The sequence below is a fragment of the Trachinotus anak genome, unplaced genomic scaffold, assembly GCF_046630095.1.
Source record: "Trachinotus anak isolate AG129_WGS33_773 ecotype Australia unplaced genomic scaffold, CSIRO_AGI_Tana_v1 ptg000001l, whole genome shotgun sequence".
In the NCBI taxonomy this organism is placed as follows: Eukaryota; Metazoa; Chordata; class Actinopteri; order Carangiformes; family Carangidae; genus Trachinotus; species Trachinotus anak.
This window is the reverse complement of record NW_027273852.1, coordinates 11,122,507-11,149,620: the sequence shown is the minus strand read 5'-3', so window position 1 is coordinate 11,149,620 and position 27,114 is coordinate 11,122,507. Positions and strand designations below refer to the sequence as shown.

Here is a 27,114-nt window from a genome sequence, read left to right as displayed (position 1 = left end):
AGATTTTTTTTTTTATTTGAATAACCAAATGTCAGACAGGAATGATGCTGGCACTGGAAGGCTGTGTTTAGTATAAATAGGACTACAGGGATCATGGGATAAAAAGGGCTGCATTGTAACTTTTATCTCAGGGGTTTCTGCCTGTAGCTTTATGTAAAAGACAAATGGCCTGTACAGTGCAGCTGAAAAAAAAAGCTTTTCCCAATCTGTTTAGAGTGCATTACTGGTTCCTATCAGTTTTGTGTTTTTCATTTTTCATCATTTTTGGATCACTCTATATGCAAAGATTGAATTGAATGATATTGAAAATAGGCATTTGTGCAGTGTTGTACAGCTGCATAATATCCATCACTTTCTACTTTTTTTGTACAGTTATTTTTCATGGCTTCTGTGGGTCTGGGTCCCTCACATGAAAATGCAGGAAAAGAAGCAACTGAAGCTGCAAAGAGAAAACACAGTACCAAAGCTTAATATTTAATTTAATGGAGCTTTTTCTTGTTAATTCAAAACTTGACATGGCCCTTTAAACATAAAAAATAAACAATCATTAAAGGATTAACCATTAACATTTAGCACTGTGGAAAACAAAGTCAACAGGCAGTTGTAAAAACAATCCATGATTAACTGCAAAGAAAGGCCGATGTTCCCTTAAACACCAACAATAGCAACCATGTATATTACTGAGGCACACCCAATAATATTACACAGGGTTTTTTCTGGTGTACACAAATCACATTCAGTAATTTACTAATAAAACTCTTAACAATGTAAATATGTGAGGTCCCATAATGACTCCAATAACAATCAAAGAGAATGTACTTAGCAGGGTCTTGTAGACATATAGACTTTACATTCTCAGAGTCAGACAGACATACAGTATGTACGTTTGTACTAGAGAGTGTGGCTAACCAGAGTTATGAAAAAGTCAAAGGACAAAGAACAAAAACAGTACTTAAGACGGTTCTTCACAGTGAATCTGCTATTTGGTGTAAAACACAAAATTGCTATTGAATGTATCTCTATTATAAGGTGTATGCCTTACAATAACAAAAGGTAATAATTTGAGGTTTACATTATGACACTATTTTTTGTGGTAAAGTCTTTTAGTCTAAAATCATACAAAGTGCAGAAAGTAGACATTATGACACTCTTCAGTTGAGATGACACACATCACTGAGAGAGAAAGAAGCATTCCTAAGGAACTGGTAATTAATACCATTTTTTTAAAACAGATATCCAAAAAGCCAATTGAATTACCTACAACAAAGTCCCTTGACTTTTTCAGCACAGATTCAGTGTGAGAGCACCTCAGAGGTACGTGTATTTATGTGGAAATCAGACAAGTTAAAACATTAAAAAACATTTCCTTTTTTCCTAGTTCACATACAACATTATCACTGGTTGTGCCTATTTTAGGTATTCCACTTGGCTGCAGGTCAAAAAGCTTAATAAGAGGACTTAGTTCATGAAAGCTTCATGCTTGAGTTTTTAACTTTCCATGGAGTCCAGGAACTCTTCTTCAGTGATGTGCTCCAGCTTCCTCAGGACTGTGTCTGAACTGGCTGCTGGGTAGTCTGCTATTGGGCAATGGGGCACAGGGTCACCATAAGGGGGAGGGCCCTGGAAGGAACAGCAAAGGGTGCGAAGGAAAGGCAACAGCTGGGTGATGGTGTGCAGGGAGCGTTGTGTGAGGAGGGGAAACTCCAAGTGCTCTGTGGACGATTCCTCACTCAGTCCATTCTGTGTCTGCAATGACAGGTCAGGACATCAGAGCAAAATGTGGTCATTTCACAAAACAAAACCTGAATAAACAACTTAAGTGATTTTAATTTTTTCTTATAAATGAACACAAAAAACATCTGTTTCAGTTCATGTTCATCACAACCGACCCTGGAAAATGAAATCACATGATGTCACTTCCATGAAAACACGTTAGTTCTTGGAGTCTAATACACCAAATAATACGCATGTCTAAACACCAAACACCAAGTGACAATGCATGACCTCGGCCCCATTTACACCAGATATAAACATGTGATGTGTATTTAGATTCATTACTACTAAGTACTAAACTTAGTACACTGACAGTAATTTTAAGCATCTCATCAGAATGACCATTGAAGAGTGTAGTCTTAAATGGAAATGACTGTGAGTCTGAATTTTACTTTACCATTTTACTTATGATCTTACCCCATATCTGTGCTGTATCCCTTCCAGTACTCTGACAACGTGGGGTATGCAATCCTGCTCGCCCTCCATCAGCGCAGTCTCTGGGCCATTGTAGCGGGTCACATCCACCTCAGGGACAAATGCCCAGCGATACCTGCACGTGGACAACGACACAGACAATTAAGACACAAAATAACACTCAGACAAAATAACTTTTAACACCAAAACTAAAACAAAAAAAAAATTGTCATGTTTTTAAATTGGGCTCTTACATCTGAAAGAGTGGTATCCTTTCAGGTGGAAAAGCCAGGGAGGTGTCGAGAAACTTGCAGGCTGACAGGTACATGTCCAACTCTCCTTGAGAGAAATTCACTGGTCCATTTCTTTCAAGGGCCCCACGCACCACTTTAGTCAGCCTAGGTGGTACACAAGAATGCAAAAAAGGCCAAAGTATTTCGAGTGAGAGTATCAACAAAATGTTAATGAAACAGGAATTCAAAAGACAAAACAAAAGAATGAACTCACTTTGAGACATCTTTATCTGCCTGCACAGCTTTCTCTAGACGTGCAAATATGCGAATCTGAAGAACAAGTAAAAAAAAAAAAAAAAATCCATTACAATAACTAAAAGAGACACTTGTACAGTATTGGCCCTGTGTTTAAACCCAGTTTCTCAAATCTTACCAGTTCTGTGACCATGATTGGCCAAAGAGATGTCAGGTGCTGGGATGAAATCCGCAACAGGAGAACACGAAACATCAAGAACATCTGGGCTAAAACAGAAGGACTGGGGTTCATACGCAAAGCCTCCGTGAGACGCTCTGAAAGGAGGAGGATTGAAGTTTTATAATCGTTAAATCGTCAAATTTAATGTCTGTTTTTAGCTACATAAAAAACTCAATAATTATTCAGTAACAGTACCAGTACCACACCTTGGATGAGGGGCAGGTAGAGATGATACTGGTCGAGTTCTCCGCTGAACATGGCAAACGCCTGGCGCTTCAGCAGCATGGGTTTCTGATCTACATTAGCAAACAGTTTCAAGGAGCCACTCTGCATGCCTACATCACAGATAAATCATGGTTTGTAACGGCAAAAAATAAAAATCATCTTTGCAATTTGACCTTGACACATCACATCCTTAAGCGATATCATGGGCTCTGTCCACCCCTGTATATCCCTTTCCTAACATGTTTCATATTAATTCAAAGTAACAAATGAACGTTCTGTGTCACAGATGTGCTCTTGCCTTTAGAAGACAATTGCATCGTTACTGCATTGCAAACATATCCCAGAGGCTGTACTCACTCATGAGGTCTTTAAACATCGTCTTCTCATGAGTCAGCAGATGATCAATAATGGATTTCCAACTATAGAGAACACAGGGAAGTCAACAGAGGACATTAGAAATTGAGTGTTTTTCAGTTCATTTGTGTGATAAAATTAAATACACCTGACAGACAAAATACTTAAATTTTCTTATGAAGATGCAGGGTCTATACTCTTAGCTTTGGTTTTAGACTGTTATTCTGAAAAGCATAATAATACACATCTGTAGGATCAACCAGAACTCACTCTAAATACTAAATGAGAAGACCTAATCCATTTAGGCAGCCAATCAAAAACATTCTTTTATTATCATTTGTAAAATCTAAAGTCAAACACTCTACCACACTTTGTGTTATGTTCAGTTATGTGTGTTTGATCACAATACTCCAGCTGTGAGTTTGAATGGATAGCATCACATTTATTACAGAAGGAATCACAAGTTCAACTATCCTGTTCTACACACGCCATCATATATTTCACATCAAATTTGTGTCTGGAGAAAAAATCTTAAAATCATCACCGGTCATATAAAGCAGGTCTGTCCACAAATTATAAATAAAGGTCATAACCTTCTCTATTACTGGTTTGACCATATTTGTCAAGGGTCATGTGATTTTCTGACACGAAAAAAGAAGGAAGAACAACCTTGAACTTGTCAACTCCTGGATTTGTTTAACAAACCAGCAGACATTTCAATCTGCTGCAGCAGACTGACTAGGAGGCTCTCTTCTACTTTCCTGTGCAGTAAGCCCCAAGTACTGTATGTCACTGTATGCTGCCATAGGTGCCATAAATCAATCATATTATGCTAACTGGGCATTCCAAAAGTAAATACTGTGTTAACCTCTGTCTATATAAGTTATTATGACTCTTCTGTGTGTGTATGTCTTTTGACATTCCTGAAGTTCCTAGCTGTAGAAGAGTGGTGAATAACTGCTGTGAAATAAATTCCCATCCAACAGACAAACAAACTAACCTGGGTGCACAGGAAGCATCCATGGTGAAGAAGAGGGGGTCCATGAAGAGCTCAAAGACCTCCTTCCTCCAGGCCCTTTTGGTATAGGCGTACCCACTCAGACTGCTCAGCAGCTGAGCACCTGCTTCAAAGCTGGGCATGTTGTAGGCACTAGATGAGAGAAAGCCATAGTTAGAGGAACTCTGTTAAGACTGAAGGGTCCAAAGCTGCTTGAGATAAATCAGACACCTACAACAGCAGTTACCTGTGGTTCTTCAGGTATGGAAAAACATAGTACATGAGCCGAGAAATGAGAGGAACAGCTTTCTCCTTCTCATCACTGCGGTACACCATGTCCAGAAGTGGTGCCAGGATCTACACAGTGGGAAAATGTGTTAAACACTAAAAAAAACACTAATATTTAGCCATTAATTCACTCAACATAAATAAAACCACAGAATCCTACCTCAGCCAGGAGCACAAGAGCTTGCACGCTGTAAACTGAGGGAGCTGAGGAGGAAACCATGGTGCTAGCTTGAGCCACTGACTCTGTCAAGGAGACAAGGAGTGAAAGAACAGTGAGTTCACCTGTGAGTGTTACCAAACATTTAATTATTCTAATATTTTCTTTCTGCTTGATGCACCCTGGGGCTGTGAATGCGAAAATCAGGATAGAGATGTTTCATAATAGAATATCAGTGATCACTCAGGATATCATTGATCATTTCCTCTTTTCCATTTTGATCAAAAATCAAGCTCAGCATTCATTACACATAACAAGTTAGATGTGCCCCTGTGTGGAAGCGTCTACATTTCTACCTAAGTTATTCAGGTTTTATCTTTTGTCACCCATCACTGTCTGTATATAACAAACCATTGGCATGTTTCAAATATTAGTAGTTTAACCTGTAATAACCAGTATTACAACTTATAAGCGCAACTTTCAGATGGTACCTGGGCCTTTTGCAACCATGGGGACAGCTGTCTACTCTTATTCGAAGAGAAAGTAAAAAAAATATCAAGTCCATCCATGTAATACTAAGGTTAAGTGCACCAATGACAGCGCAGTGTTTCCATGGCAACAGTAGTGATTTGTAAGCTCCACTCGGTCCATTCCGGCAGAGGGCTGTATTGATCCCCTGTGTTCATTTTCTCAACAGCGGTCAGGAATTGCAGCTGAGGTCACGCATGCATGTATTTGTGAGAGGTATCTAAAGTTACCGCAATGTTCACCATCCATGTCTGCGTCTTCAGGTTCCGCTGCTTCAGGGCACACCTGCGGCTGAACTTTGACCTCAAGGCTGCGGCTGAGCCAACTGGTCTGCTCCAGAGATGACCCTGCGATCCCACCTACTGCCTCGAGGATCCGCTGAGTCACTTCCTGCATGATAACGTCACCATCAATGACTGCGTTTTGATCTGTAATTTCTTAACTGTCATGTAAATGAGAAAACTGGTTTCTGTAACTGGGGTAGGGGATTAAGAAACCTGATTACCCCTGTTGATTTCTCTTGGAGAAAGGTTTCTAATTGGCTTTTTACAAGTGTGCATGTGCAAGATACAACACAGCAGACAAAGAAAGTAGCAGAGTAGACTGGCTGAAAGAAAGGAGAGGTCATTACACGGGGTGATGCGTCCTTGTATTTAAAATAGGAATCAGACTAAAACTGAGAATAACTCAAAGTGGCCAAAAGAAGTGAGTTTCCACCAAATTTGTTGAATACAAACACTTTATGCTGTGAAGGGGAGCTCTGTTCTTTCTGTCTGCCTGCTGTCTCTCTCACCACAGTCTGTTCTGACACAGACAGACAAAGAAAAAACTGTCTGGAAGCAGTTTTTTTCAACTCTAATCATAAGCCATGCTTCCAGGATAAGTCAGAGGATGCGGAGGAATCTGGTTATTGACCTGACCCACTACATTTACTACTGTGCAGCGAAATGCATTCTCTGATTACCGACGTAACCTGGTTTCTTAAGTGCACGTAACTGCATCTCAATCATAGCTGTAGCAACTGAACATGGATCATACCTGCAGGTCTCGAGTATCCTTCTTATTGTCCAGGTTGGGGAGCCTATTGACGAAGTCATTGAGGATTCTGCAAGATGGGAACGATTACTATTTTCCAAAAAGTAATTAACAAATGCATACAGGGAGAAATATTTTGTCGTTGTCATAAAAATATATTTTGATGATTAAGACTGTCTGACTGTTGAGTGGGCTTGCAGCGCACTTATGAGCTGTTTGGATGTGTGTGCCCTGATACTGTATGAGTAAGCAGTGCCTAAGCTTATTCTGCAATGTAGAGGCATCAGTGTGGAAGAAGCACTGAATGTGTACAAACTGACCCCAGCAGTAAGAAATGCCCAGGTGGTGCCAGGTTGAGCTGAACAGACTCCCGCAACAGACTAAGAAGAGGAGCAATGTTTTCCTGCAGAGCCTGAGCTGAAATACTACAGACAGAAACAGAGATTATTACATTAGTGAGCATTTGAAGAGCAGCTGTATCAAACCCTGAGGTTTGGACTTTTGACACTTTATTCTACTAGTTACCTCTGGATGTAGGCGTAGCTGAATTGCAACATGGGGATATCTACCAGGGTTGACTTCTAATGGAGAGAAACGCAGAGAATGTTTTGAAAATGAGTGAAACAGAACTTCAGAAACTACAAGGTTCAAGCATCTGTGCGTGTGTGTTTGTGTACCTGGTCTCCTTTGATCTGATGTGGTTTTTTCACCACCTCTTTGACTAACTGTAGGATGGTGTCCGTATGCAAGGTGTTCAGTGATTTCACCAGATCCACAATGGTTAGACGAGCCTCACTGGCCACAGGTAAGACCTAAAGAAGACAAGACCGTAAAGATGCAAACAAGTACTCTAAAGCCAATCCTTGACTGTGACTGTGTCCTTTCTTTTTTTGTAGACACACTGCAGGTCTTACTTTGTTTTTATGTCTCCTTTTACCCTTCCTGCTGCTCCATACTGCTCCCAGTGAAGCCATCAGCTGAACCCCATACTGTGCAGTCAGAGGGACCAGGAACTCCAGTATTCGCTGCCGTAGGATCTAAATATGCACACGCAGTGAATGGATAACATTTTTCCATAATAATACATGCGGATGGCTAAACAGGAGAAATGTGAGCATATTACAGGTTCAACACATACAGCATAAACAACAAAGGTCTCTCATTACATATTTGTGCTGGCATAAAAGCATGCAGAAAACCTGCATGTTTGTAGCACACACCTTGGTGCTTTTAAAATAGACAGAGGTAGAAGTGTGTCTGCTGCTCTGGCCAGAGTCAGATGCCCGTCTCTGAAACTCTTCTCTCATGACCACGCCCCATAACAACGCCATACTACTGAGCATGTCCGGTAGAGCCTCAATTACAGCGCTGCGTGCATTACGAACATCCACAGGATCACAGGCAACCAAGGACTGACACAGAGAGAAAGAGAGGAGAAAATGAGTATTGACATTATCATGATATGAGAGGTAAAAAAATCTGAGAGTGTATGCTCACATCTCACCCTCTTGTCCAGTAGACAATAGTGTGTAATGGTGGTGAGGCCTTCTAGCAGAGTCAGAGGGTAGTCGGGGGCGATGTTCTCCCTCCTACCACTCAGGCTGATCAGAAGACACAAACATGAATCAAATGTGTGATGTAAACTGTTACCAGACACGCAACAGTGCACAAGCCCAAAAAGAATGCATCCAAAAGATTACAGTCATAACCCTGGTCTCAAGCTTTTGGACTTTTTCTCCATGACAACACATTGGACTAAAGCTTGGGTGCATTTTGCTCATTGGTATCTCGTGGTAAAAAAATGGTGTCCTGCTTTTAAGACATGTCATTTAATTCTCTTCAAACAACTTTTCTGGTGACTTCCATACAATTTGTCAAGGTTGTCTCAAGATTGAGTCTGGTACAGACCAAATCACACCTAAAGTGGTGCTTCCAAGGCAAAAGCATCCCACAAGTGGGAAGGTGTTTCTGAAAGTGTTAAAGCACATTAATGTCTTCACTGTAAATTTTTGATCATCTCATTAGCTTCTAGTCACGAAGGTAAAAAAAAAAAAAAAGTTGGAGAATTCTACAACACACAGGACTGAATTTTGGTACTTATGTTTTTTTTCTTCTTTGGTGATTAATAAATGAATAGCTGCTCCTGTTTCTTGGACATTTATCATGATACAGCACAAAAAACCTAATCATCCTCAAAATCATCAACCCAAATTACAAAAATGTACTTTGGTTTTGGTCATGGGTCCTTTTGGGTTTGACTGGTGGTTTACTTGATACTTAAGACCTGACTGGAACCCCTAAACATTAAACAGGACAAACTTAAAACTGTCAAATCATCATGTGTATCAAGTGTATAAAATCTATGTAAGCAAGAGCCTTCGTTTTTAAGTGGTGCAATTTACCTCTGATTTGTCTTGCCTCCATCATGCTCGTACAGTTTTACCAGCTCGTCCAAGTTCCTGCAGATCTGACTGATGAGCGGAGCCACGATGATGCCTAATGAGCGTCCCAGGTAGGGCAGAGAGGAGCACAGTAGTGACACCCAGTGGGGGTGCATGGCATAGCCGTACTGTGGCTGCAGAGCCCTGGCTGCAGCAGAGACAAACATCCCTTGGGCTGTGATGGGGTGACTTTGGACGTACTGGGCTGCCTTGATGGACTGTTGGAAAAGGACTGCGGTTTGCCACTCACGAGCAAGGGGGGTGCTGGCAGTTGGGGATTCACGAGGCTCCGCTGGCTGCCCAGATGCTCCGCCAGACCAAGCTGTTGAGGCAGCCCCACCAAGCCACACATGGTACTCCAGGACTATGAGAGCCTGAAGGAGTTTAAGTAATTCCATTTGTAAGGGGTACTGTTCCTGCCCCACTCCTGATCCAAGATTCACCAGGCTCTCCTCTGACAGGCCTCCCTGTTCATCCAGGAGCTCCATATTTCTGGGTGGTCCCTTGTCAGTTCCCCTCTGGCTGACATACATGGATGCAGAGAGTGTTAGCAGAGCATATTGCTGCACTTTACATCCTGAGAGGAGTCTGCGGATGGGCTCCAGACTGGCCCCATTGCCCTCTTGTCCTCGCGCCATGCAGGTAAGCTGGTTCACAATCCGGGTGAGCACCTCCACACTCTTCACCTGAACCTCCCTGTTCCCCTGCAGGTCAAGAGGACCAAGGCTCAGGTAGGAAGGGTAATGAGAGCGCAGGAATCGCAGGCACAGGGACACCAGCAGTTCAATGAGAAGGGATGGGGGCACGGAGGGGGAGGAGGAGGGGGAAAGCAGGCAGCCATAGAAGCCTTTGCCATCCTGAGCCTGTTGATGTCGCTGTAAAAGGTTAGAAACCAGGTTTAAATGTGCAGCAGAGCTTGTGTCAAGAGAGGTGGAGGAGAGAGCATCCACCAGAGGGCACTCAGCACTGCTCCTCAGCAGGCTGTCTAACAGTGCCAGGCCTTGGAGCAGATGGCGCCAGCCGCCCGACACAGGATACAGCAGCACATGTCGGAACAGAGAGTCGATAGCCTCTCTCTTCTCACGCTCCTGTTTTAACAGACGAGACCTGGCCATGGCCTCCAGCTCTAAATCCTCCTCATCCTCACTTGACAGTGAATCAGACGCCTGTGTACGCTCAGACTCTGCCCTCCGCAGGCCATTCACCAAGCCTCCTTCCTCCGTGCTGCGGTATGGTACGGAGCCAGAGCTGGAGTTCTCCGTGGATACCTGGGCACCACTGGTGTCAGCTGACTCTGTATGTTCACTTTCAGCCTCCTCCTCCTCCTCCTCCGCTCTGTCTTCCTCCTCCTCTGTCGCCTCACTCTCACTCCTTGACAGCACTAAAGAGTCCTGTGGTTTGACCAGCTCTGGACCACTGTCTAACTCTGTCCACAGTGATTCCCGGTCCACAATGTTGGAGAGATCTAGGGTGGTGACCTCTGTCACCATGGCATCCGCAGATGTCCCAGACGTTTTGGTGGAGCTTCGACTTCTACTGCTTAGAACCTTTAGGTTACCTTTAAAGCAAAGGGTATATCAGTTTAATAATGCATACAGCCCACTCCCAAAAACTTGACTCTCAAACTCACATTTAATTTATTCATGCAACATATGTACTGCAGACATACACACTTACCAGCAGTGAGATTTTGTTTGACGCTGTGAATGGAGCAGCGCTGAGTGGAGGGGTGAAGCAGCAACAACAGAATAGGCTCCAAGATTCGAATCACGTCACTGAGGGACAGAGCCCTGACGAGCCAGCACTGAGCTGCTGCACTTATTGAGCCATCAGTGCAGCTCAGGCTGTCCACCACAACACACAGAGAGCTGAGAGAGACACACACACACACACACTTGTTAACAGTTGCATATTTGTTCTCTGTTGGAATCAACTGAAAGTGCGACTGCTTCACTGAAGGTTTCACTCCGCGCACGACAGGACATTTGCATAAAGTTTTCTCAACTTTGTTGTGCTAGTTCCCACTTCGCCTTCTTGTGTAGCAGGTTAATCCACTATCAGAGCAGCACTGACCCACATGTAGAAGATGTAAAGTACATAAACAACATAACACAAGTGCTAAGACAAAATATAAATGTATTCAGGAATGACAAAGAGATCCATTATATACATAAATAGACACTACCCTCCATTTGTCTTAACTGCACTTTTCAACTACATACTAACCGGTCAAAGGAGCGATTGAGAGACATCGTCCTATTTGTCTGGATCTCCCGGGTCAGGTGCCATAGCACTGTGAAGCGGTGCAGAGCTTCCAGCCTAACAGCCTGGGGCAAACAAACACAAGACAAATATATATGCTCAACTCATTACATTTTCTAGTAGGTGTGTTTGTGTGTCACAGTTAAACTGACACATCTCAAAGATGCTGGGAGAAAATTCAAATGTGAGAACAAATTGTAGTTCAGTGAGTGCAGGCGCACACACCTTGTCTTTGTGCAACAGAGCCTGACATATGATGTCCTCACAGATTGATGATGATGGAGCCAAACAGTGAAGCCTGTAAAAGAGTTCAACACAGGAAATGTGCTGCTCTCTTCGGTCCATGTCCAGCTGGCTCCACAGTACTTGGGACACCCTCTGGATCACAACACAGAATCACGGAATCTTTAAAAACCACATTTATACCACAACTCTGAGTTATTCTGACATTTTGATTATCTTACTTGATAGAAATCTGTGCCCTCCTCTATGGCCTGCAGCAGAGCCGGGTAGATGGGTGGCACAGTGACCATCTGCAGTCGCCCACTCAGAGGGTTAGAGTCAGAGGTCTGATAGCGTTTGTGCTTGTCCTGGATGACCAGTGCTAAGGACTGGGAGTGGTTGATAAGTTCCAACAGGGAGGCCACAGCTGTGTGTTGGATGTTGTAGTCCCTGGACAGGCAGCACAGCGTCATCAAGGACCTCAACCATACTGGCAGGCTGTCCACGTCACAGCCTAAGGTAAACAAAAATGTATTAATTACTTCTTTTTTTGGTTAAAGCATGTACATGACAGTCATATTAACTCAGCTCCATAAATGCAATACACCTGTGAGCTGACCTGTGTGGCCAAACATGTCTGTGTGGAGAGCCAGAGTCTCCTCTTCACTTAGGTAGACAGGGAAGGTGGTGCACTCCAGCAGCAGGTGGCAGGTGGCGGTGAAGGCCTGTCGACAGGCCTCAGAGATCTCTGCCCTGCCCCGCGGCATGTAGCCTGCTGCCCAGTCCACACATCCTAAATTGCCACGTTCCTTTTTCTTTTCAACGGGAGCTGCTGAGAGCTGGGCGTCAGCTGTAGGGCGAGGTTTAAGTTTGTTTGGAGTGAACAGTCCGGTCAGTTTGTCTTTAATTTCACGTCCCCCTATGCTCAACAAAGGCTTCTGTTCCACAAAGGGAACAGTAAGGTCAGGCTGGGGTCCTCCCTCAGGTCCCCTGACATCCTCCACCTGCACGAGCAGGTATCTGAAACATCACAGGGGTGAACATATTTAGAGATCACAGTTGGGCCATTGAGATGTCAGTTTATATTGCAACTAATTTGACTGTGATACTGTAGTTTACCTTGTGGTTATGGAGGACAGTATATCCTGCAAACACAGGGTCATTGTGTCTACACTGCCTCCCCTCCTCCACACTCCTTCACCTTCTTTGCAAATTCCATTCCCTTCGGCCCCAATCCCCATCCCTGGTGGGAGATGCTGCTCTGACGGTGAAGCACTGATCCCCAATCCGCTGTCCTCAGACCTGAGTGCTGGGTAAATACCATTTGCAGACTCTGCCTCATCTCCTCCATCTCTGTTCAGCTCTTCATCTCCACGGTGACCATTGACTTGACCGACACCGACATCTTTCTCTCCCTCCTTCTCTCCATCCTAAATTAAGCACAATTTTTACAGTGAGGCACAGCCAATCATCAAAAATATTAAAAAGAAACCACATTGGCACAAATTGTAAGATGTCTAACCTGCACTTCTTTGCCTTCCTGCTCTGGTGTCTGTAACTCGATCTCCTCGGTGTGAGCCCCTGCTTCAACGTCTAAATAAGCCACAGGCATCTGGATCTTACTGAGGACCTTGAAGCAGGCACGCAGGCTGTGTGTGACATCTTCCAGGCTAACAGAGTCCATGTGGCTGCGCAAGGTCCGCAGCATGATGCCCAGCATCTCAGGGAGGAACTGGAACTGGATGTCAGCATGGAGCTCCTGAGGATCAAAACAAACATATAGAACATACATGTTTGCATATAAACATTTCTTCAGGTTTGTATTTGTTTGTATGAGTCAGACTTGGGTCACACACAGTGCTGAATAACTGTCAATATTTGTTTAAAATGAACTGCAACTGATGACCAGAGGGAAACAGTTTTGCTTAGTAAGAGAAAACAATCAAAGAAAATTTCTACTCATAAAAAATGGCTGCATTTATATGATTCTTTTATCCAAAGCACTTTTATACTTCTGCCTCTCACACACACACTGCTGCCACGTGACCATGGTGTTGGTCTGACACCTGTTGTTCGGGGTCTGGCTCTGAAATACACACCCCTTCTGCCCTTTTTCTGGTGTCAGTTTCACCTACACCAGTTTTGTTTGATGACGAACAGAGGTGCAGGTGTGTGTGTGTGTGTGTGTGTGTGTGTGTGTTGTTTACCAGAGGAAGAACATCAAGCAGGAAAATGATGAGACTGGACATCTCTGTGACAGAGGGAGCAGGATGACTGCGGTCCTGCCGAGGAGGTGTTGGTGGATCATCTTTGCCACTACAGAGAAAGAATAGAATAAAATGACCCCTCCAGACATATGTTGGATATATTCAACATACTTTAACTAAACTCTTTCAGCCTCTAGCCTTCTTTAATGTTACTAATGTTAATGCACTATATCATATTTTACTAATGCTGAATTTTTCTTATGGTCTCGCACGTTCTGTGTCACCTCTATATACTTGAATAGTCACCACCTGATAGGCTTACACTTCAGACGTTAACATGTGGTCAATCCTTCTGTCAGAATCAACCCGTGCCGTACCTGAGAGAAGTGCAGAAGCGTCGTGTCATGTATTCCCATAGGTATTCACTGTTCATGGAGCTCACAAGCATATTCACCGTCTTTATGATCTCTGATGCATTCTTGTTCTCTTTTATCTTGCTGTTTGAGAAAACAAAGCAACATCACCATCCGTGTCTGTGTTCACTTTGTTGGTTGCAATTTTGTCACATGTTCAGTTAAATATACATTCCACAGTGAACATCCTTGCATCTGTGCCACCATCCATGCCTCTCACCTGGCTAGCTGGTTGCCAGAGAGCCCTGAGCTAGTGATGGTGTCCTCCCCCAGCATCTCTCGACAGTAGCTGTAGAAGGCTCGGACCACCTCCAACAACACGCTGCTCAAGACAACCGGACCTGAGCAGAAACATCTTTATTGTAACTGTAAAACAAGCCAAGAGTAAGGCTGAGACATTGACAAAGCGAGGTGGATCAAGTAATGCCTACCAATCTCTGGTTTATCCAGCAGGCTGATGATGATGCGAAAGGGCCTGAGGTATCCAATCACATTCTCTGGGTCACTCTCCACATCCTTCTGTTTGAGGATGTTAATCAGAGCCTGAAGTCACAGAAAATGGACGGATGATAATAAGAGAAACAGGCAACAAACTTACATTAGTTCAAACAGACACCCCTGAGCTAGATGTGACATGAATTATGGCTCCTAGCATTTACTGTACAAGCTGAAATGTGCTCTTTTCTTTAAAAGGAATTGTCTAGTATAGCTATTAGTTTGGCAAAATATGCTTATTTACTTTTTTCATTGTCTTCTTATGTGATCCGCTGTGAAAAGTTACTGCTCCCTGCCAAGAAATAGTCCCACACATAAACCTTGTAAAACCACTAGGTACTAAGCTTTAGAGGTGCTTCTAGATTCTGTTACCTCAGGACAGAGCCAGGCTAGCTGTTTGCCCCGTTTTCCAGTCCTTGCTATGCTATGCTAAGCTAAGATAAGGTAACCTAACCGGCTAACTGTAGCTTTACAATTACCGTACAGACATGAGAATGGTATTTATCTTCTCATCTAATTCTAAACAAAAAAAAAAAAAAGAATAATCATATTTCCAAAAATGTCAACATTGACAAATCAGCTTATAATAAAAATATAGATATATTTATGTTTTTTGTGAGGGTGTGGCATGTGCCTGTGAGCTAACATTTGAGTGAGTTACCTGTACAAGGAAATCTCTGGAGTAGGTGTTGAAGTAGAACGATGTATGTTCCTCCGTGGTGGTGGAGAGGGTGGGATGTGGTGCCACCATTTCTCCTTTTGTGTCTGTTCCTGAAAACACATACATACACAAGGAAAACATTAGCAAGTGAACTGAGAGAACCAATAACAGTAATGTGATACATATGATTCATCACTGAAGTGAGCACCTAGGAGCCAGGCGTAGAGGCGTCTGTTAAGGGACATGTCTCTGCGGAGCAGTGTGAGTGAAGCTGCAGACACCACAGTGATCATGTCCTCCACGCTCAAAGCAATACAAGTCTCCGCTGGGTCCTAAACCAACAACACACACAGTGACTGACAGTAAGCTGAGGCACAACAGGAAAGAATACAGGCAGCATAATGGTACAACACTTGCAATGTTCAATGGAAAAGAGATATGTTACAGACAACTCCTAACTGTTGTGCGCAATATTTTCATTAAATATGTTTTGCTATTGTCTGTTTCTGAACTAAGACTCAGTTAAAAAAAAGTTTTCACATTTGCTGTTCTAAGCACCCATCCCTAAATCCCAAAACTTTTCCAGGAAAATCCTTGGGTTTCCAAATGATTTATGTAGCAGCATTTTGTTGTTGTTTGTTGGGCCTCAGTCCATTCAAATGGTTCAGACTAAATGTTCTTTTGTTTCACAGACAAAAGAGGGCCAGTTCAACTTGGTTCCCCAGAATCCTTCACCTTTCACACCTGTCCAGAAAAACAGGAGGGAAGCGTGTCTGTGCGAACCTACCAGGCATGTGGCAAAGGGGAAAAAGTAGAGTAGGATTTCAAGCATGTTCCTCTGCACCAGGACGTTTGAATCTTGCAGAGAAAGACACACTGACTTCACCTGGACACACACAGAAGCCGAGAAGTTCATACAGATGACAGAAGGTGGTGATGGAGCAAACTGTAGAACTAAACTGAAACTGAAATATGTCCATAACGCGAAAATATCTGTAGATCTTTATCATTAAATGTGTCTCATGTCACGTGCGTGCAGTAAGACAAACACGCACTCACCACTAGGCGATGGTCGTAGCCTAACATGTGTGTTTGCTGGTGCAGGGACGTCGTACGGTCAAAATGTGTGACTATGAAGACAGAGGCGGGGAGCCGCACCATGGGGCTGACCACCATACTGCCCCACAGGGCACCATAAAAGACCTGCTGACCCACCAGCAGTGACAACTTAAGCAGCAACGCATCAGTCCTGGACAGAGAGAGAGAGAGAGAGAGAGAGAGAGAGAGAGAGAGAGAGAGAGAAGGGAGAGAGAGAGAGAGAGCACAAAATTTAGAGAACTAGAGCAAGTCTTTAAGTGAATTAGCAGGCCGTCCTGTTAAAGACACATCTGCTGAAAGTTGTAAAGATACAGATGCATAGTTGTAAATCTGTGACTTCTTCGTACAGTTTGGATGATACCTTTGTCACTGGTTTACTATTTGTTACCAAACTGCCTGTTCACATGCATTACTGTATACAGAAGTGCAAAAATAAACAGTGAAAGTTGTCAGATCATAGTTACAGTTGTATGTAAAAATGTGGGCAAATTACATATTTTGCTGGGTTTTGAAATGGAAAGACGCAAATACAAGGCCTGCAGCAAACAGACATTAGAAATGAGCCTTTCTTCAAATGTTAATGCACTGTTACTTTTTATTATTATTATGTTACTTTTACTTTTTATGGCACGTGCAAATGTTTGAGACCTAACTTTTGCAATCACCTGTAAATTGAAATGCTAATAGTGCAAATCTGAATAAGCAAGGAGGACAAGGCAAAGTGAGACACAACTTACTCTCCTGCAACGACTCAGTATAGGTAAAAATGAATTTAATGAATTTAGTTCCAGGCTAAAGTTAGGCTTAACTCAGGTTCACTCCAGTTGCATGACACTAACTGAATCATTCATAAAGATGAAAGAATTCATCTTTAGAACATTTTGAAGTATGATAAATATTTAATTTACACTGTTAGTATAGGATTATATTGTTCAGAAAACAAGGCTTTTCCATAAGAAAACCAAAACTGTCCATCTCTTGATACTTTCTGACTTTCCTACCCTGTCATACTCAGCAACAAGCCCAATTGTTCCTTCAAGTCACTAATGTATACTTTCATTACAAAAAGGTTCAGTAATTTCCTTAAATGTCTGGGCACTGCAGTTTCTAGCTAACCTTATTCAAATGGGAGTACAATAGCCTATCTTTTGGGGACTATTTTCAGCAGCAGATTCTTTCATCTGACAAAAGCAGTATGTGCTGTGTACCTGTCGTAGACCTCCAGCCCCTCCTCCAGGCCTGGCAGGAGTCCTGTTATGAAGGCCTGAAGACTGGGCAGCAAAGCCCTCTGCAGCGGGAGATAGTAACGCTCATACAGTGCCAGCAGCACAGGCTTCACTGCCATGGCTGCATGGCCCAGCAGCGGGAATAACCCTGAGCTAAAAACCAGACAGACACACAAGTTATAAAAACACTGCACTCACAATCAGGCCAGCACTCTCCTTGAAGCAGTAAAACATTTAGGCTGCTTTTATTTCCACCTGTAAATGAACAGATCCTTGGCCAGCCATTTTGTTCCAATGATTTTGAAGATGACTTCATATGTCTCCAGAGCCTTGAGGTGTACGCCGCTGGGCAGGGCTGGGTGGAGGCACTGTGCCAAACGTTTCCCTATGATCAGCCTCTTGGGTAAGAGTGAGTAGCGGAGGTTACTCTGCAGGGCCTGATAGAAAGAGAGAGAAAATCAGGAGATGCTGGATTGGTCATTAAGAGTCAATGCACTAAGAGAGAATTTGGCAAAGACATAAAATAAAGAAAATAAAGCAACCCAAACACACACACACACTGGATGAACAGGATTTTGTTCATAACATAAAAAAGCTCTCTCGCTCAAATTCTCTGTGTACTTTAAGGACCAATTTTTGTGCATTAACACACACAGACACTCCAAAGTAAATACCTGCCCCAAATAAATGGCCAGAGGACAATAAGGTTGTATAACACAGAGAGTCAAGATGAGACAGTAGAACTTCCTCATTACTGCAGAGAACTGAAACACATTCAGCAGCTGTGAAGCTGACACCCGCAAAGTGTGGAGACAGAAATAGAAAATACTAATGTGCACAGGTCATTCCTTTACGTCATTAGCAGCCACAGTGTTTCTGGTTATCTTAGTGCACCATACTGTACCTTATTGAGTTTTCCCAGTGAGGAGATGAGATCTGCCCACTCACTCGAAGACTCAAAGTTTCGCAGCGCTTTCTCAATGACTGCCGCGTAGCTACGGTACCGGTAGTCATTCTGCAGCTCTAACTCCTCAGGATCCATATCACATCAGTCTGATCCCAGCATGTTCAGCACAACGTGTCTGGAGAAGAGGCGAGACAAATGAGAGGTTTTGAGGAAACAAACGGTGAGTTTATCAAGCTCAAAAGAAAATCAGCTCTGCGAAAGTATCTGTCTACAACCTGCTGGATATCCCTCTGCCTCTGAGGCTTGTTTATAGCAAATAAAATTAGCCAATTTAGCTCTGCTCACTGACATACACAAGCTCCGAGGCAAAGAAGACAAATGTCCTCATTCATGACTGGTCAGTGTTTGTGTGATTGACCTGTCTCTCAGTCTGAGGAGGGAGGAGTCCCAACACAAACTCTGTATGTACTTCTGGAGAAAAACAAGTTATGGACTGGGTACAAACATACACTTGGATACAGTTTGTTTCCCTTGTCTACCCAGTGAAATTTGAAGCCACATTAATTGAGTTTTTTGGCCTCTCGGGGCCAAACTGGGGCAACATCCACAAATTATCACCTTACAAAGCTGTTGTTGCAAAGATGTCACTCAATGGTGGCCTTCTTAGACATTCAGCAGACACAGACCAACGTTACCATTTGTTTGGAGTTGTGTTTCCTCCCATTTGCTGATTCCAATATTCACTCTCCACTCATACAGACTCTTCCTGCAGGAAATGTCTGGATGCTTAAAAGCTCTGTACCGACTCTGTGCTAATTCTGGGGGTTTATCCCTAAAAGCAACCACTTGCACATTAAATGCAGTCATTTGATCCTTTGTTTATATAGTAATGCTGATTAATGTAGCTTTAAAAGGGTCTTGAGGAAAAACTAAAATATGAGAAGAGTCTTATTTTAGGCTACATTGGCAAAAAATACACCTTAATTTGCTACAAAGTACCTGACAGCTAAATACATTTAATGATCTAGAAAGAGTAGCTTTCCTGCTTTCATGCACATGGCAAAGGCAGTGGTGTGTGTTTGTGTGTGTGTGTGTGTGTGTGTGTGTGTGTGCACGTAGTGTATTTGAATATAGCTAAACAGAGAGATGGGTGGGGGAGTAGGATGGCAGGATTAGAAGAGCACAGACATCTGGTCTCCCTGTGGCTGAGCTGAGAGGAGCTTTACCATCGCGGACAAGCACAACAACACATGCTCAGGATGGCGTGATGCAACAAACAGGTGACTGACGGAGAAATGATCAATGATAATTTAATCACTCTTTCGGGTCATTTGCAAAATACAAAAACTGCTGGTTAAAGCTTTGAAAATGCGAGGATTTGCTGATTAAAATCTTTGCAAACTAAATAATGTGGGTTCTTTGCTGCACAATCAAGATAAGCAGTTTAAGGGCACAAGTTTAGCCTCTGAAAACTTGTGATGGGCAGACCCGCTGAGCAATAATAAAACAAAAAGAGGCTAACCCAGTTCTAGACCCATGGGAGTAAGAGGGAGAAAGAGGTAGTTTGGTGCTTTGTTTCTTGTTACGAAAAGACAGCATAGTGAGACAGTAAGCGAGTGGGAGAAAACTGTGGACATAACCAGTAGAATGAGAGAACAATTAAACTGCCAAATGATGAAGCGTGATGGAGTGAGCATCTCCTGACTTGGCCCCGACACTGTCAGCAGGTAAACCTCATCAGTGATCTTTAAACTCCTTCCATTAACCAACCAATTACACTGGAGTACCGTGTTAAAGATGCAAATGTTCAAATGTGTCACTCATCAGCCAGTTCTGCCACCATGAAGTCCAACCAACCCTAATGATATATCAGTCAACACTGATTTTACATAATTACATAACATTGAAAACAGTTCTCAATAAGGGTTCCTTCAATGTGGTTATTAACAAAGACATTTTACAGTTCAAAATACATTTGCCTCTTTCACGTAATGGTGGAAACCTATCATTGGTACACTGCAATTCCTTGGTACTTACTGGTGAATATGGATATTGATAAACATGTGATGAGTTAATGACCAAGAATATCTTGTCAGAGTCTAGAGTTCACTGAGGTCATGCACTCTTTTTGTCTTTGCTTTGTGACTTTGTGCTTTTAATCTTGGGGGAACGCAGGTTTGAAAATAGTCTGCTGTATTATTATGTGTTTTTTGGTTTTTTTTTGTGGTTTAAAAATGTGACTGGTGCCATATTTGATTAATAAAATAATTTAACAGTATGTAATAACATGTGATATGTCTCACCATCAACTTTGTTTAAAGAGGTCGATTTCCTTCGCTTACATGCACCCAGTTTTGGTACCATTTACATAAAAAAATAAGGCCTTTCATCACGTTCACAAACCGTGCCTACAAATGATTAAATTGTTGAAATATAAGCCATCCTTACCAATGAAAGCCACATGCAAGACTTGTGACCTCGGCATTTGTAAAACCCTGGCTACAACCCCATTCCTGGTGGATCAGACTTTCCATCGTGCTTTTCCCCCCTCTGACAGCTTTGATATCAATATTCAAGTACCTGAGGACAGCATGTGAAAGATGAATCTGTCTAAATAGCAACTATCCCTTGATCCTACCCTGCATAGATCTTGCTCAGATGTTTCCGTGCACACAGGCCATAATTCTTCCTGCAAAAAGTAAAACCAATGTTCGCAACCATCGAGCAAATGAGGATCTTAAAAACCCTGCTTAGTTGCAGGTGACAGCTTGATAATCAAATTATGAGGGCCAAGCAGAAGTGAGTGTACACTCACACTTCCTCATTGGATGCTTCAGCAAAACAGCAAGTGCAATAAAAAAAAAAAAAAATCTATGCATTTCTGCAGGGTGTTGTTGAGCAGAGGAGTGTGTGCTTTGAGGGTGGACGCCATGGCACACAACAAGCCCCGCTGTGGACTGTGTCACCTGACTGACACCACCACTACAACAGGCTTTAATGAGGCGGTGTTCAGCTGTGAGATTGCACATGAGCAGACTTTGCACTCGAGATGAGCAGTGGCCAAATAACCAGTTGGCAGCTGCAACTTTTAAACAGCTTGTGATCATACTGTAGCATCAGTGTCTGCTGGTCAAGATTATGTAACTGCACGACCTCAGACCACAGACTAGATGATAACATCTCTCCCTGAAAGACCGGATCTTTTTTTTTTTTTTACTGTAGTCATACACGGTTGTGTGCAGCTAGCTTATACATATCTCACCAATACTGCAATTGGACTCTAGTAAGATATAGCTAGCTTTAAAAAACGTAACGTTACACATATTTAAACAACAAGGTTTAATTGTTACCTTGTCAGGGGGAATAACAGGGTCCTCCGGTTAAATGAACCGCCGTCAACAACATTAGCCAGATATCAGGTGCATCAATGACTCACCAGCTGAGAAACGAACCGGGGACGAACCGGAACACGGTCGCTTCAGAGCAGCACGACCGGAGCCAGCCCGGTCCTCATGGTGTGTATCCCTCGCTAAATGTGGCCCAAAGAAAAGCGGCAGCAAGCCCGCAATTTGTCCCGAGGATGCGTGTGTATGCGTGCGGTCCGCAAACGTCGCCAGATGACAGTCACAACTCACGGGGCGGGACCCGCAAAGCTCAGCTGATTCAGAGCTGACTTCCGCCCGGAGAAAGGGGGTGGGGCAGGGGTACTTTGGACAGCAAAGGAGATGTTTGTCTTTAAACTGTCACTTAAAAAAAAGTCAACACACGACGGGGTTTTACCTAATTCTGACCCGGAGCAAAAAAAAAAAAAAAAAAAAAAAAGAAACCAGTTTCTCTCCGAGCCGCTTCATAATGGAGATGCACCACTTTGCTGTGGACTCACCGCCCTCCGGCCTTGGTGCAGTCCAGGATGTGCAGTGTTTACAAACCTCACACCTCACTGTCAGATATTTTTTTTTTTTTGACAATGAGCTCACTGTACTGCTGCCATACAGTCCGTGCAGTTTTTATTATTACTGAATTCAGACATCAGACGAAATATATGTATTTAAGTGGTTATTGTTATATGATATACAACCAGGCCATGATCATTTCTGAAAACAGGCATAGTTAACAGACCCATATCGCCCTTTTCACAGCACACATTTTGATGTTCATGTCCTGAAAAGCACAGGTGCATAAATAATAAAGCTCCACTCATACTGGCTCTTGGGGCTGATGCTGGTATCAATATCTGAGGGTTTAAAAATAAATAAATATTGGAAGAATTGCCGAGATACCAAATTTGAGTTAATGTAAAAATATTCAAATTTTCTTTCTGAAATGTATAAAGCAGCACAAAATTGAGAGAAGTGCTTGCAAAATGTATTTAAGTCCAGTACCTGAGTAAATCTACATTGTTACATTCCACCACTGTAAAAAAAAATCAAATAAAATATAATAATATATAGATATATATAAATATAGAATATATATAGATAGATAAAAAAAAAAAAAGATATCACTTGTAGTTGATTATTAATGAATTCTGACCAAGATGTACTGAGTGGGTTATTTAACAGTCGACTTTTAAATGGTCTATATCTGTGATTTGCCTGTATGCGTGCTTACTGGACTAACTGACAGGGACGCACAAGCAGAATGGAGTCATCCTTAACAATATTACACCTGTGACTTCCAGTGTTACAGGCTGTGACAAGCCTAAATGACATTCGAAATAAGCAGGATGTGAAGCACCATGAAATTGTAATAAATAAAAAATTAATGTAGAAGAGAAGTAATTTTTATGAAATAAAGCAAATAGGAGAGTCCAGGATATGTCAGTGTAGTCTGAGAAGAGGTCCAAAACAAATGTGTTGGTTTACAATGAGTATGTGGGGTCTTTAAGGTCTTCAAAGGTATAGACCCACTTTTGGACACATCCCTAAGGTAAATTATTTGTATTTATTACACACTAAATCGGGGTGTTATCAATAAGAATAATTTTGGAACTTATGAGGTTGAAATGTAGTATGGGTTAAACCTATTTATACAACAACCTTTATTATTTACAGTGGTCTCCAGTGTTGGAGTATTGCATTTTACTTAAACATCTATTTATTCTACTAGATTTCTTTTTTTTTTTCTTCTTAGCAACAGAGACCTGAATAAGAACTTTGTTCTTTCTGCACCTTGAGAATAGATACTTTTATCCCTTGTTTCTTGTTACTTGTCTGAATTCTTAGTATTCTCATGGTGGATATTTGAACATGTCACAGCAGGAAAAGTACAGAGTTAATTAATAAAAGCACTAATTAATGGTGATTCATCCATTTGGCTGCTCTGCTGTCAGGACCCTGCTGCTTATTGGCCTGTACCAGGACAAAGAAATGAAACAAAGATTTGTTTTTCCTGCAAAGGCAAATCAAAATGTCTTCTGTGAAAAGAGGTTTTGTTGCTTTTGCTTACATGCTGATATTCTTGTGTATTTTATCCATTTTGACAAGTTCCTTTCTTCACTATTTGAAATATACATATATGTCAAGCTGTCGTCATAGTTATATTTAAAAAGAGTCCAAACGTCTACTGTAAAGGTATATTCCTATGCTCAGATCTCTGACTTATACTTATAATATAACACAAGTACCACCAGTATCTGCGTCTGAACCCACTCTCTGCTTCAAATTAATGTCCGTGTGCTGCAGATCCAATTTAGCAGAGACTTTCACTGAAATACAACATGATGAGTGTTCTTCTTCATAGTCCAGTTCCTGAGACAATGAAAGATGTGTAGGACACTCAAAGACTGTCTCCACATTGTTCCACATTAAGTCCTGCATTACCCTCTCAGGCTGATTGTAAGTCCTTCTAATACCTGTCACATACTATGCGCTTTCAGTTTTGTACTATTTTCCTGTTTGATTGTTGATAGTAGATACTTTCTATCATTGACATTGTGACAAAACTCCATTGTACCGTAATAATTGTGAAAATTGTGTATTTTTAACCTTTAAGTCTTGATTAGCTATAACTTCTCTGGTTATATCCAGTAGTGGCTTGTATGTGCAGGTTTATGTCAGTAGATGGAGCTCCTGCATTTGCAAACATTTCTGAGACTGTCCATACTACAATAATGTGGCCAGTGGCAGTGGTTAAGGCATCACTACAAATGAATAAATCTACAGAGTGCAGTGTCCTGACACACATCCTAAGTGATGGGACATGTTTACAGTGGTCACATCATTTGCCAAGTTTTTAGCAAAATTCAACTCAAAGGGTCTTTTGGGATAAAGGGACCTAAGCATTTCTAATTAACAGACGGCACAATTTCCAACTAATATTAATGTTTGTACAACAAAGGCATTTATGAAGTGACAAACAGGTTACTGGCCATTGTGTATTGTGACAGTTGGAAAAATACCTTGTGAGTCAGGATTGAAGTCAAACAGAGTTTGAGTTAAACAAGTTATTATCCATGTTTTCCTGAATGTTTCATGTAAGGACATGTAAAATGCTTAGTAGTGAACAGCATTTGCCATTTATGTTTGGCCTCAAAGTTGGTTTGTCTTTTTGAAGTTGTTATTTTCCACCATAATTACTGGTACTGGACCTAAAAACAAATTTTTCAGTGATGGCTGGACTTGCCTGTATCAGTTGTAGTGATATTTTCTATATTATTTTATGCTCTAGGATTTCTTACAGGGATTTAATCGATTTGGCCTTTGCTCATTTCATCCATGCAACACCAGAAGACAAGGGCTCACTTTTAGAAGAGAAAATCTATTTATAGACCCAATGAGATAATACAGTATTTACCAATGGAAAGAATGTCTAATAATAGAAATGATTTATATAGACAGAAACCTGGTATTGCAACATGAAAATTGTGAAAGGTTATGTGCCTGACTCAATCGAACATTTTCATCCTTGTACAAAGCTATAGCCTTCCCAGAATTTTCAGTATTCTTGGAAAAATTGTCATTAACCATGGATATGCATGCAGATGCAGATTAAGGTTAGGTTTTTTTTGTTGGACTGTGCAGCCTTTTCGTGTTTTCTAGCTATTTGATCAGTTATTTGCACTTCACCTAAACTGACCGGACTACTTGTTACAAATACCACATCTTTTAAACAAGCCCATTTCTGGTTTGGGAAATTCAGGTTAACATGTAACACAAACACTAGATAACTATCTAAAGGTTTAGTGTTTGTGAAGTCAGCTAACTCAATGATAGCCAGTACCATGTGACACAAGCGGGGGGCTCTGGTGATGTGTGTCTACTTTCCACATGAAGAGTGCTGTGTAACAGGACACTGGTGTTTCTAATCAGCCACAACTACGTTGGACATGAGGGAGGGGGAAACAATGGGTTTATTGTTGCCTCGGCCTAGGGGGTGGTTTCTCCCCTGTTTGTCTGTTTGTCAGTTAAAGAGATTGTAATTTTTCTGTCACAGATTTCAGTGACATTTAGTGGAAAGTTAGACTTTTGCAAATTAAAGTTCTGCTTTTGATTTTTGATACTATATACCATTTACCTACAACTCATTGCTAAATTCATGTAAGCATTGCCTTGTGCCATAGTTCTTAAACGTACTCAGCACTTTTAACCAAAATTGTATGACGTCTGCAACTTCAGGTGATCCTACAAAATTCTGTGCCATTATGCCTGTAGGTGGCGCCTAGGGAGGCAACATTACAAATTCAGACATACAGCAGCATAGATAATGGATGGATGGATGTTCTGAAATACAGCTTTAGAGGACTATGCAGAATACACTCTGAGTGCTTTCTGATTTTCTTACTCAGTGTCTAAGTTGACAGTATAGATTTATTGAGAAACTTATTGGTGCTACCCAGTGGTTTTTAATCACAAAAGAGTTCACAGATTATAAAAAAACACCAAAAACAACAGCCTAACTTTAAACAGAGGGGACAACATCTTAAATTGGTAGAATATGGCCAGAAAATAATTTACAGATGTTATTATATTTCTACTAGCTGCAGATGACAGCCAGTGGCAGAGCTTTTCACTGGGTATTATGTCTCATATGACTCTTACACATGATTGTTGGCACTAACAACAAAGTTGGGTGACATCACTCAAAGCATAAAGGTGCTTTCCTGTACATAAGCCCCTATTATTCTGAAGTTTGCCCTCAAATAGTCTTGTGAGGATTCATACTGAATAGTAGTCACAGCCATAACTCTCCTATGTACCAAGATTCCAAATAGTAGTATTTATCACTAATGATAATCAAGCCCACCTCACTGGGAAAAGAAGGTTATGGTAAACATTAACTCAAAGTTATCGTGCACTCCACTTTTCCCTTTCCCCATTTCTCCTTTATCCTGGTCCTCGAAAAGGAGAAAATCTGTGTATATTTGCAGTGTTGAAGCGCAATGATCAAGACTACAGCAATCATGAACTTAGTTTTCTAGTTAGGGGAAAAATGATTCTTTTGTTTATGATGTTAAGTGGCCACCCCTTTTATAAAAATGCATTAAATGTCATCACAGATGTGGGTGTTAAGTTCCGTTGGGTAGTTTATGAAATGGCTGAAACAAACACAGGGTTGAAGATTGACAGGTTAATACATCAGACAATAAAAAAGGCAGCTGAAAATAACACAGTGAAGCCAGCTCCTGTTCCACTGGATCTAGTTTATTCTGTTTGCTGCCAGCAGAGAAGAGAGCTGTGGCTTTGTGACTTTCCACCCCATAAG

General features: G+C 41.8%; 1 protein-coding gene across 3 annotated transcripts; it reads right to left on the bottom strand.

Moving 5' to 3' along the window:
- Positions 1–462: 462 nt before the first annotated feature.
- On the bottom strand, positions 463–22,072 carry dop1b (DOP1 leucine zipper like protein B). Of its 3 annotated transcripts, none has more exons than XM_071475934.1 (38): positions 21,848–22,072; positions 18,409–18,586; positions 17,760–17,941; positions 17,487–17,657; positions 16,240–16,429; positions 15,968–16,066; positions 15,389–15,512; positions 15,181–15,290; positions 14,456–14,567; positions 14,245–14,365; positions 13,989–14,108; positions 13,612–13,720; positions 12,927–13,163; positions 12,524–12,834; positions 12,024–12,424; positions 11,647–11,918; positions 11,408–11,560; positions 11,147–11,247; positions 10,598–10,788; positions 8,882–10,478; positions 7,984–8,080; positions 7,700–7,891; positions 7,394–7,516; positions 7,157–7,291; positions 7,005–7,060; positions 6,800–6,904; positions 6,483–6,549; positions 5,675–5,834; positions 4,920–5,002; positions 4,719–4,828; positions 4,475–4,624; positions 3,478–3,539; positions 3,102–3,230; positions 2,854–2,990; positions 2,695–2,750; positions 2,442–2,585; positions 2,191–2,323; positions 463–1,746 (listed from the first exon to the last, which is right to left on the bottom strand). In XM_071475934.1, the coding sequence occupies exons 2-38, from the start codon at positions 18,544–18,546 to the stop codon at positions 1,489–1,491; spliced, it is 6,936 nt and encodes a 2,311-aa protein (XP_071332035.1). In that variant the 5' UTR covers positions 18,547–18,586; positions 21,848–22,072; the 3' UTR covers positions 463–1,488. The 3 variants fall into 3 exon arrangements, with proteins under 3 accessions (XP_071332035.1, XP_071332054.1, XP_071332044.1); XM_071475953.1 differs by having other exon boundaries at positions 3,102–3,191; XM_071475943.1 differs by having other exon boundaries at positions 5,687–5,834.
- Positions 22,073–27,114: the final 5,042 nt, after the last annotated feature.